Genomic DNA, 12,152 nt, shown 5'->3' with positions numbered 1-12,152 from the left:
GTGGATGGGTGGGTGGGTGGAGGATGGATGGATGGGTGGGTGGGTGAGAGGATGGATGAGTGGATGGATGGATGAGGGATGGGATGGGTGGGTGGGTGGGTGGGTGGATGAGAGGATGGATGAGGGGATGGGTTGATGGGTGGGTGGAGGAGAGGATGGGTGGGTGGGTGAAGGAGAGGATGATGGATGGATGGGTGGGTGGATGGATGGGTGGGTGGGTGAATGGATGATGATGGATGGATGGATGGATGGATGGATGGTGGGATGGATGGGTGGATGAGAGGATGGATGGGTGGGTGGGTGGATGGATGAGTGGATGGATGGATGAGGGATGGGTTGATGGGTGGGTGGGTGGAGGAGAGGATGGGTGGGTGGGTGGGGAGAGATGGATGGATGGTGGGTGGATGGAGGATGGGTGAATGAGAGGATGAGTGGATGGATGGATGGGTGGGTGGGTGGGTGGAGGAGAGGATGGATGGATGGTGGGTGGGTGGAGGAGGGATGGATGGGTGGGTGGATGGATGGATGGGTGGGGGGTGGATGGTGGGTGGATGGATGGGTGGATGAGAGGATGGATGGATGGGTGGATGGGTGGGTGGAGGAGGATGGATGGGTGGGTGGGTGAGAGGATGGATGGGTGGATGGATGGATGGTGGGGGATGGGTGGATGGATGGATGGATGGGTGGGTGGATGAGAGGATGGATGAGTAAATGGATGGGTGGGTGGAGGAGAGGATGGATGGATGGGTGGAGGATAGCCTGGATGGTGGGTGGAGGAGAGGATGGGTGGATGGGTGGGTGGTTGGGTGGGTGGGTGGAGGAGGATGGGTGGATGAGTGGATGGATGGATGGGTGGGTGGGTGGGTGGATGAGAGGATGGATGGGTGGGTGGGTGGGTGATGGAGGATGGATGAGTGGATGGATGGATGAGGGGATGGGTTGATGGGTGGGTGGGTGGAGGAGAGGATGGGTGGGTGGGTGAAGGAGAGGATGGATGGATGGTGGGTGAATGGTGGGTGAATGAGAGGATGAGTGGATGGATGGATGGGTGGGTGGGTGGGTGGAGGAGAGGATGGATGGATGGTGGGTGGGTGGAGGAGAGGATGGATGGGTGGGTGGATGGATTAGAGGATGGGTGGGTGGGTGGAGGAGAAGATGGGTGGATGGATGGGTGGATGAGAGGATGGTGGGATGGATGAGAGGATGGATGGGTGGGTGGAGGAGAGGATGGATGGTGGGTGGAGGAGAGGATGGATGGGTGGATGAGAGGATGGTGGGATGGATGGGTGGATGAGAGGATGGATGGGTGGGTGGATGAGAGGATGGATGAGTAAATGGATGGGTGGGTGGAGGAGAGGATGGATGGATGGATGGGTGGAGGATAGCCTGGATGGTGGGTGGAGGAGAGGATGGGTGGATGGGTGGTTGGGTGGGTGGGTGGGTGGAGGAGAGGATGGGTGGATGAGTGGATGGATGGATGGGTGGGTGGGTGGGTGGAGGAGATGGATGGGTGGGTGGGTGGGTGGGTGGATGAGAGGATGGATGAGTGGATGGATGGATGAGGGGATGGGTTGATGGGTGGGTGGAGGAGAGGATGGGTGGGTGGGTGAAGGAGAGGATGGATGGTTTGGTGGGTGGGTGGGTGGAGAGGATGGTGGGATGGATGGGTGGATGAGAGGATGGTGGGATGGATGGGTGGATGAGAGGATGGATGGATGGGTGGGTGGGTGGAGGAGAGGATGGATGAGTGGATGGATGGATGAGGGGATGGGTGGGTGGAGGAGAGGATGGGTGGGTGGGTGGAGGAGAGGATGGGTGGGTGGGTGAAGGAGAGGATGGGTGCGTGGGTGGATGGAGGAGAGGATGGATGGGTGGATGAGAGGATGGGTGGGTGGGTGGGTGGGTGGGTGGAGGAGAGAGGATCGGGGGTGGATGGGTGGGTGGGGATGTGGATGGGTGGAGGAGAGAATGGGTGGATGAATGGATGGGTGGATGAGAGGATGGGTGGGAGGGTGGATGAATGGATGGGTGGATGAGAGGATGGGTGGGTGTGTGGATGGATAGATGGGTGGATGGAGATACACATAAATGACTGGATGGGTGGATGAGAGGATGGAAATCTGGGTGGATGGAGATACACATAAATGACTGGGAGGATGGATGAGAGGATGGGTGGTTGGAGGAGAGGATTAATGGGGGTGGAGGAGAGGATGGATGGGTGGGTGGGTGGGTGGATGAGAGGATGGGTGGATGGATGAGAGAATGGGTGGATGAGAGGATGGATGGGTGGATGGATGGATAGATTGGTGGGTGGGTGGATGAGAGGATGAAAAATATGGGTGGATGGAGATACACATAAATGACTCGATGGGTGGATGAGAGGATGGATGCATGGGTGGGTGCAGGAGAGGATGGATGGGTGGGTGCAGGAGAGGATGGATGGGTGGGTGGAGGAGAGGATGGGTGGGTGGATGAGTGGGTGGATGGATGGGTGGATGAATGGATGGGTGGATCAATGGATGGGTGGATGAGAGGATGGGTGGGTGTGTGGATGGATAGATGGGTGGATGGATGGAGGAGAGAATGGGTGGATAAGAGGATAGATGGGTGGATGGATAGATTGGTGGGTGGGTGGGTGAGAGGATGAAACATATGGGTGGATGGAGATACACATAAATGACTCGATGAATCGATGGGTGGGTACAGGAGAGGATGGATGGGTGGAAGAGAGGGTGGGTGGATGAGAGGATGGATGGATGAAAGGGTGGATGGATGGGTGGGTGGATGGATGACTAACAAACTGATTACTGTGTTCAGGTATGCCAAACTCCAGCTTGGATCAGAGGGCCACAGACTGACTCACGAGGATCGTACAGAACTGAGGAAGTAAGTCTATCTGACTCTGACACACATTGTGGACAATACATCTTACCCAAATAGCCTATATTCAACACATGCTGTACAGAAGACCTTGTTAGATTGTTTGCTTAATTTTCACATTTTGTTGCCTGGAATTTGTATTGCTTGCCTTATACCTATGACATTCTTCTGAGACAGGAGGACACTTCACAAGTCGTGACATCCCTACAAACGTGTACCTCTTTATCTCTCCATACCACCAGTACTATCCTGCTGGCATAAGCAGTTCTGCCATTGGGAACATTGGATATGTTTCTATTGTGTTCATATGGGTGTTGTATCGCGTTACAAAGTTCATCATTGTCCTATATTTTGTGACCCATATCCTCAGGGCAAACATTTTTTATGTATCTCTTTCCTATCCTTCTCCAGTTTCATGGTAGCTAGTCCCTTTATCTACTGTGTCTTTCCTACCTCCCCACTCTTTTTTTTCTCATTTCCACCCTCTTTTTTAACATTATAAAAGGTAATATGTTTAACTCTCTCTTTCACTCTCCTTTTTTGTCTCTCTCTCTCTCTCTTCCTCAGCACAATATCCTCCATCTTGGGGGCGTGGCTGGACCAGTATTCTGAGGACTTCTGGAAGCCTCCGGAGTACAGCTGCCTGCGACGGCTAATCTCCTACCTGCACCTCAACTTCCCAGGATCGGACCTGGAACGCCGCGCCTGCAACCTCCTGACACACTTCCACCGCCGACAGCTCCAGGAGCCCGAGCACGAGTGTAAGATGACCGGCCGACTCCCAGCTGAACTTTTGACCTTTGACCCTGACCCCAGCTCCTCAACATGAGCATGGAGAGTCCAAAGTATTAGTGGAAGGCCACAGATGTTTCCGGTGGTACTCCAAATCAGATAACACTGTTGTTAGTCAATCCCTTAGGGAAAGTGTTACAGACAACCAAGAGCTTGTGTGTGTGTGTGTGTGTGTGAGAGAGAAGCAAAGGAAGGAAGCAAAGTCAAACCAACACAGTCAGATGCTCTAGTTTAGTCCAACACATACCTGTATTGTCTTACAATACTTGATCCACATCTTCCACGAAAGGTATATTTGAGTCTGTGGGCCCTCACTTCCCTACATTAAGTAGTTTACTAAACCCAGCTGTGTGTTTCATGTTCTTTTGCTAATGAATGGTGATGTTATCCCTCAGTGCTGGACCATGGTGGCTATCCGTTCACCCTACTGGAGGAGAATGGCTACGAGGATGAGCAGCTGGACTTCCTGAACTTTGACCCGGCGGTGGTGGCCGAGCAGTTCACCCTCATGGATGCGGTAGGATGCCAAAACATCACGAAACTCAGAAAACTTTAGTCCCAAATGCACATATTTGTGTACACAAAGTTCATGTGTATTTTTCCATGCCAGCAAGTCTCCTTGGATTTGATCGAAAATGAAAAATTAAACACTGTAACTGTGTCCTGTTGGAGCCAAGGGGCTTCCTTGACCGGTCTTCAGGGGCTGTTAGATAAGACAGGAAGTGAGGACAGAAGACAGAGGGCTTTAGGCCCACACTGCTGTTGAGTTTCCGCTCATAAACAAATGTCACTCCAAAAGCTTTCTTACCTGCATTTATTAGGAGACTTGTGTACAACAGGCAATTTTATCAATTGTCCTCAAAGCCTTCTGAAGTATCTGCCTGTTTCTGATTTCTCCCTCGCTTCTGCATAGGAGTAAAAACATGTTCATCTCATCCAAAATACATCTCTGGTTGCAGCAAGAAACCAAGCCTCCATTTTGTTTGTCTTCCTCCAAACCCCCTCTTCTTTACTCCCCTTTTTCCTCATAGGAGCTCTTTAAGAAGGTGGTTCCCTACCACTGTCTGGGGAGTATTTGGTCGCAGCGGGACAAGAAGGGCAAGGAACACCTGGCCCCCACCATCCGTGCCACTGTCACCCAGTTCAACTGCGTCACCAACTGTGTCATCGCCACATGCCTGAGCGAGCGCTCGCTCAAACCCACGCAGCGCGCCAAGCTGGTGGAGCGCTGGATCGAAGTGGCCAGGGTGAGACACTGTTGTTAGCAGGAGTTGGTGTGGGATTACATTTGAATTAATAGTAATTTAGCAGACACTCTTAGCCAGAGCAATTTAGTAGTGAGCTCATACATTTTCATACTTCTTTTTCATACTGATCCCCCATGGGAATCAAACCCACAACCCTGGCGTTGCAAGTGCCATGCTTTACCAACTGAGCTACACGGGTAAAGCATGGTGTCCTTCCCCTTCAGTCCTGCAGAGGTGCAGTTTGTGCTGTGTAGCATGATGATTACAGTACCCATAATGCTCTGTTCCAAAGAGTTAGTCTTATTTGAGTAAAACAATTCTGAAGCTTATCTAGTGGTGTTCTGTCTCCTTACCAATACATTGGATTGATTTGCCCCTGGTGCTGAAATGAGTCCATTGATATTCATCTGAATATTTACTGTCTTTTTTTCTCTTCAGGAGTGTCGAATCCTGAAGAACTTTTCTTCACTGCGGGCTATCCTCTCTGCTCTGCAGTGCAACCCGGTCCACCGGCTGAAGAGGACATGGGACGAGGTGTCCAGGGAGAACTTCCGCATCTTCCATGAGTTGTCAGAAATCTTCTCTGACGAGAATAATCATTCGCTCAGCAGAGAGCTGCTCATTAAGGTAGGTTAATGAGCAGGTGTGTGTTAGTGAAGGAGTACTCGTAGAGGGGTGTGACCCCACACAAGGGAACCTATATCACTCCACTGCCTGAAATCAGAGGACTACTGTAGTCAGAGCAGTGTGTATATATATTTTTTTGCTAATGCTTTATTGATTCTGCGCCCCAATCACAAATGCGCTCTCACACACACACTCTGATTATAGTAGTGCTCTGATTTCAGGCAGTTAGAATGATGGGGTGTAAGGGTTTTCTTCTGGTGAAAGAGAGGCGGACCAAAATGCAGCATGGTTGTTCATGTTCTTTAATTTAGACGACTATACATGAACAGACTAAACAAAACAAGAAAAGTAAAAACCTAAACAGTCCTATCTGGTGCAAACACAGAGACAGGAACAATCACTCACAAAACCCAACACAAAACAGGCTACCTAAATATGGTTCCCAATTAGAGACAATGACTAACACCTGCCTCTGATTGAGAACCAGGCCAAACATAGAAATAGACAAACCAGACACACAACATAGAATGCCCACCCAGCTCACGTCCTGACCAACACTAAAACAAGGAAAACACATACGAACGATGGTCAGAACGTGACATGGGGTTTCCCCTGTGTGAGGTCACACAACTCTAGGGGTACTCCTGCTCTCACACAGACGGTGTCATCACCCAAGATGAGATGACAGTGTTACACTGCAGTAGATTCATGGTGTAACAGGGTGTGGTCACACACTACCCTGCAGTAGCATCATGGGGTGACAGGGCATGTGCATGCGAGTGTGACGCACTTGGAGACAGAATAAAAGGACATCCTGAAAGTCATTTCCAGCACATAAAAACACAAAGTGAAAAACAAAATATGGGATTTTGTCATCTGGAGTTTCCTATCTTAGTTGAATATCTTGGTGAGATATTTGGTCATCCTCCTAATGAGAAGAGTTCTTAGCTAACAATGTATTGCACTTTGGCAACATGATTCATAGGGCCAATCCATTATCAACTGTTATGGAACAGCATAGAACACTACAGAACAGTATAGAACAGAACAGTATAGCAGTATAGAACAGAACAGTATAGCAGTATAGAACAGAACAGTATAGCAGTATAGAACAGAATAGTATAGCAGTATAGAACAGTGTAGCAGTATAGAACAGTATAGCAGTATAGAACAGTGTAGCAGTATAGAATAGAACAGTATAGCAGTATAGTACAGAACAGTATAGAACAGTGTAGCAGTATAGAACAGTATAGCAGTATAGAACATAACAGTATAGCAGTATAGAACAGTATAGCAGTATAGAACAGAACAGTATAGCAGTATAGAACAGTGTAGCAGTATAGAACAGTGTAGCAGTATAGAACAGTGTAGCAGTATAGAACAGTATAGCAGTATAGAACAGAACAGTATAGCAGTATAGAACAGTATAGCAGTATAGAACAGACCAGTATAGCAGTATAGAACAGAACAGTATAGAACAGAACAGTTTTTAGAACAGAACAGTATAGCAGTATAGAACAGTGTAGCAGTATAGAACAGTATAGCAGTATAGAACAGAACAGTATAGCAGTATAGAACAGAACAGTATAGAACAGTGTAGCAGTATAGAACAGTGTAGCAGTATAGAACAGAACAGTATAGAACAGAACAGTATAGAACAGAACAGTATAGCAGTATAGAACAGAACAGTATAGCAGTATAGAACAGAACAGTATAGCAGTATAGAACAGAACAGTTTTTAGAACAGAACAGTATAGCAGTATAGAACAGTATAGCAGTATAGAACAGTATAGCAGTATAGAACAGAACAGTATAGCAGTATAGAACAGAACAGTATAGAACAGAACAGTATAGAACAGAACAGTATAGCAGTATAGAACAGAACAGTATAGAACAGAACAGTATAGAACAGAACAGTATAGAACAGAACAGTATAGCAGTATAGAACAGAACAGTATAGCAGTATAGAACAGAACAGTATAGAACAGAACAGTATAGCAGTATAGAACAGAACAGTATAGCAGTATAGAACAGAACAGTATAGAACAGAACAGTTTTTAGAACAGAACAGTGTAGCAGTATAGAACAGTGTAGCAGTATAGAACAGAACAGTATAACAGTATAGAACAGAACAGTATAGAACAGTATAGCAGTATAGAACAGAACAGTATAGCAGTATAGAACAGAACAGTATAGCAGTATAGAACAGTGTAGCAGTATAGAACAGAACAGTGTAGCAGTATAGAACAGAACAGTATAGAACAGAACAGTATAGAACAGAACAGTATAGCAGTATAGAACAGAACAGTATAGCAGTATAGAACAGTGTAGCAGTATAGAACAGAACAGTGTAGCAGTATAGAACAGAACAGTATAGAACAGAACAGTATAGCAGTATAGAACAGAACAGTATAGCAGTATAGAACAGAACAGTATAGAACAGTGTAGCAGTATAGAACAGTGTAGCAGTATAGAACAGTGTAGCAGTATAGAACAGTATAGCAGTATAGAACAGAACAGTATAGCAGTATAGAACAGTATAGCAGTATAGAACAGACCAGTATAGCAGTATAGAACAGAACAGTATAGAACAGAACAGTTTTTAGAACAGAACAGTATAGCAGTATAGAACAGTGTAGCAGTATAGAACAGTATAGCAGTATAGAACAGAACAGTATAGCAGTATAGAACAGAACAGTATAGAACAGTGTAGCAGTATAGAACAGTGTAGCAGTATAGAACAGTGTAGCAGTATAGAAGAGTATAGCAGTATAGAACAGAACAGTATAGCAGTATAGAACAGAACAGTATAGCAGTATAGAACAGAACAGTATAGAACAGAACAGTTTTTAGAACAGAACAGTATAGCAGTATAGAACAGTGTAGCAGTATAGAACAGTGTAGCAGTATAGAACAGAACAGTATAGAACAGAACAGTATAGAACAGAACAGTATAGCAGTATAGAACAGAACAGTATAGCAGTATAGAACAGAACAGTTTTTAGAACAGAACAGTATCGCAGTATAGAACAGTATAGCAGTATAGAACAGTATAGCAGTATAGAACAGAACAGTATAGCAGTATAGAACAGAACAGTATAGAACAGAACAGTATAGAACAGAACAGTATAGCAGTATAGAACAGAACAGTATAGAACAGAACAGTATAGAACAGAACAGTATAGCAGTATAGAACAGAACAGTATAGCAGTATAGAACAGAACAGTATAGAACAGAACAGTATAGCAGTATAGAACAGAACAGTATAGCAGTATAGAACAGAACAGTATAGAACAGAACAGTTTTTAGAACAGAACAGTGTAGCAGTATAGAACAGTGTAGCAGTATAGAACAGAACAGTATAACAGTATAGAACAGAACAGTATAGAACAGTATAGCAGTATAGAACAGAACAGTATAGCAGTATAGAACAGAACAGTATAGCAGTATAGAACAGTGTAGCAGTATAGAACAGAACAGTGTAGCAGTATAGAACAGAACAGTATAGAACAGAACAGTATAGAACAGAACAGTATAGCAGTATAGAACAGAACAGTATAGCAGTATAGAACAGTGTAGCAGTATAGAACAGAACAGTGTAGCAGTATAGAACAGAACAGTATAGAACAGAACAGTATAGCAGTATAGAACAGAACAGTATAGCAGTATAGAACAGAACAGTATAGAACAGAACAGTATAGAACAGAACAGTATAGCAGTATAGAACAGAACAGTATAGCAGTATAGAACAGTGTAGCAGTATAGAACAGAACAGTATAGAACAGAACAGTATAGCAGTATAGAACAGAACAGTATAGCAGTATAGAACAGAACAGTATAGAACAGAACAGTATAGAACAGAACAGTATAGAACAGAACAGTATAGCAGTATAGAACAGAACAGTATAGAACAGAACAGTATAGCAGTATAGAACAGAACAGTATAGCAGTATAGAACAGAACAGTATAGAACAGAACAGTTTTTAGAACAGAACAGTATAGCAGTATAGAACAGTGTAGCAGTATAGAACAGTGTAGCAGTATAGAACAGTATAGCAGTATAGAACAGAACAGTATAGCAGTATAGTACAGAACAGTACAGCAGTATAGAACAGTATATAACAGAACAGCAGTATAGAACAGAACGGTATAGAACAGAACAGTATAGCAGTATAGAACAGTACAGAACAGTATAGCAGTATAGAACAGTACAGAACAGTACAGCAGTATAGAACAGAACCGTATAAAGGTGGTTGTTCTGGTGGGTGGTCTTGACTTGGGCGTGGGGGTGTGAGACTGTGCAGGTGTTATGTAGGGGAGATAGCAACTAAGCCCACTTACACACAGACATCAAACCCTGACATTCCCCAAATTCCAGAACAAACACACATACATACGTCAGGGTATCTAGATGTTGGCCTCTATGTGTGTTTGGGGGGGGTGGGGGGTGCAACTTGGGAATATATCTCCCCCGCCTGATACTCTGCAGTAAAATGGGGGAGAGTGTATGTTCACCATTTGATAGCTTGATAAATTATAAGCTCGGTGCGCATTCCAGGTAAAAGTGGGTATTCTATCATTTAATTGAACAGAAACTAGTGTTATCTGATTGCTGAAATAGGGGCTTAGGCTTTAGATCTCACTGTGAATGTTGTCCGTTATTTTTTCTGTTTAGGAAGGCACGTCCAAATTCGCCACCCTGGAAATAAACCCCAAACGAGCCCAGAAGAGACAGCAGCAACCCCGAGACCTGGTAAGGACATTAAGAGAGAGGCAATGTAAGAAAGGAGGGACTTAGAAAGAGAGACAAAATAGTAGAAAGATTGAAGAGGAAGAAAAAATAGCTTTTACAAAAATGGAGGATGACATGAAAAGCAGAGAGAGATGACATGAAAAGCAGAGAGAGATGACATGAAAAGCAGAGAGAGATGACATGAAAAGCAAAGAGAGATGACATGAAAAGCATAGAGAGATGACATGAAAAGCATAGAGAGATTATATGAAAAGCATAGAGAGATGACATGAAAAGCAGAAAGAGAGATGATATGAAAAGCATAGAGAGATGACATGAAAAGCATAGAGAGATGATATGAAAAGCATAGAGAGATGATATGAAAAGCATAGAGAGATGATATGAAAAGCATAGAGAGATGATATGAAAAGCATAGAGAGATGATATGAAAAGCATAGAGAGATGATATGAAAAGCATAGAGAGATGATATGAAAAGCATAGAGAGATGATATGAAAAGCATAGAGAGATGATATGAAAAGCATAGAGAGATGACATGAAAAGCAGAAAGAGAGATGATATGAAAAGCATAGAGAGATGACATGAAAAGCAGAGAGAGATGATATGAAAAGCATAGAGAGATGACATGAAAAGCAGAAAGAGAGATGACATGGAGGATGACATGAAAAGCAGAGAGAGATGACATGAAAAGCAGAAAGAGAGATGACATGAAAAGCAGAAAGAGAGATGACATGAAAAGCATAGAGAGATGACATGAAAAGCAGAAAGAGAGATGACATGAAAAGCATAGAGAGATGACATGAAAAGCAGAGAGAGATGACATGAAAAGCAGAAAGAGAGATGACATGAAAAGCAGAAAGAGAGATGACATGAAAAGCAGAAAGAGAGATGACATGAAAAGCAGAGAGAGATGACATGAAAAGCATAGAGAGATGACATGAAAAGCAGAGAGATGACATGAAAAGCAGAAAAGAGAGATGACATGAAAATGACATGAAAAGCAGAGAGATGACATGAAAAGCAGAGAGAGATGACATGAAAAGCAGAAAGAGAGATGACATGAAAAGCAGAGAGAGATGACATGAAAAGCAGAGAGAGATGACATGAAAAGCAGAGAGAGATGACATGAAAAGCATAGAGAGATGACATGAAAAGCATAGAGATGACATGAAAAGCAGAGAGAGATGACATGAAAAGCAGAAAGAGAGATGACATGGAGGATGACATGAAAAGCAGAGAGAGATGACATGAAAAGCAGAGAGAGATGACATGAAAAGCAGAGAGAGATGACATGAAAAGCAGAGAGAGATGACATGAAAAGCAGAGAGAGATGACATGAAAAGCAGAGAGAGATGACATGAAAAGCAGAGAGAGATGACATGAAAAGCAGAGAGAGATGACATGAAAAGCAGAAAGAGAGATGACATGAAAAGCATAGAGAGATGACATGAAAAGCATAGAAAAGAGAGAGATGACATGAAAAGCATAGAGATGACATGAAAAGCAGAGAGAGATGACATGAAAAGCAGAGAGAGATGACATGAAAAGCAGAGAGAGATGACATGAAAAGCAGAGAGAGATGACATGAAAAGCAGAGAGAGATGACATGAAAAGCAGAAAGAGAGATGACATGAAAAGCAGAGAGAGAGATGACATGAAAAGCATAGAGAGATGGCAGGGAGAAAGCAGAGAGATAGATGACATGAAAAGCAGAGAGATAGATGACATGAAAAGCAGGGAGAAAGCAGAGAGATAGATGACATGAAAAGCAGGGGAGAAAGCAGAGAGATAGATGACATGAAAAGCAGGGAGAAAGCAGAGAGATAGATGACATGAAAAGCAGGGAGAAAGCAG

At 44.4% G+C, this 12,152-nt stretch overlaps 1 protein-coding gene across 4 annotated transcripts in view; it reads left to right on the top strand.

Annotated features, from left to right (window-relative positions):
- LOC112220069 (ral guanine nucleotide dissociation stimulator) overlaps nt 1–12,152 on the top strand; it is a 70,692-nt gene that overhangs the window by 44,608 nt on the left and 13,932 nt on the right. For all 4 annotated transcript variants that reach the window (XM_042302622.1, XM_042302621.1, XM_042302620.1 and 1 more), the window contains 6 exons: nt 2,818–2,886; nt 3,448–3,641; nt 4,068–4,189; nt 4,704–4,919; nt 5,358–5,546; nt 10,222–10,299. In XM_042302622.1, the coding sequence (XP_042158556.1) occupies nt 2,818–2,886; nt 3,448–3,641; nt 4,068–4,189; nt 4,704–4,919; nt 5,358–5,546; nt 10,222–10,299 (868 nt within the window). The remainder of the gene's footprint in view (nt 1–2,817; nt 2,887–3,447; nt 3,642–4,067; nt 4,190–4,703; nt 4,920–5,357; nt 5,547–10,221; nt 10,300–12,152) is intronic.

Source organism: Oncorhynchus tshawytscha, linkage group LG20, assembly GCF_018296145.1.
Source record: "Oncorhynchus tshawytscha isolate Ot180627B linkage group LG20, Otsh_v2.0, whole genome shotgun sequence".
Lineage (NCBI taxonomy): Eukaryota > Metazoa > Chordata > Actinopteri > Salmoniformes > Salmonidae > Oncorhynchus > Oncorhynchus tshawytscha.
This window is presented reverse-complemented; position numbering and strand designations above follow the sequence as displayed.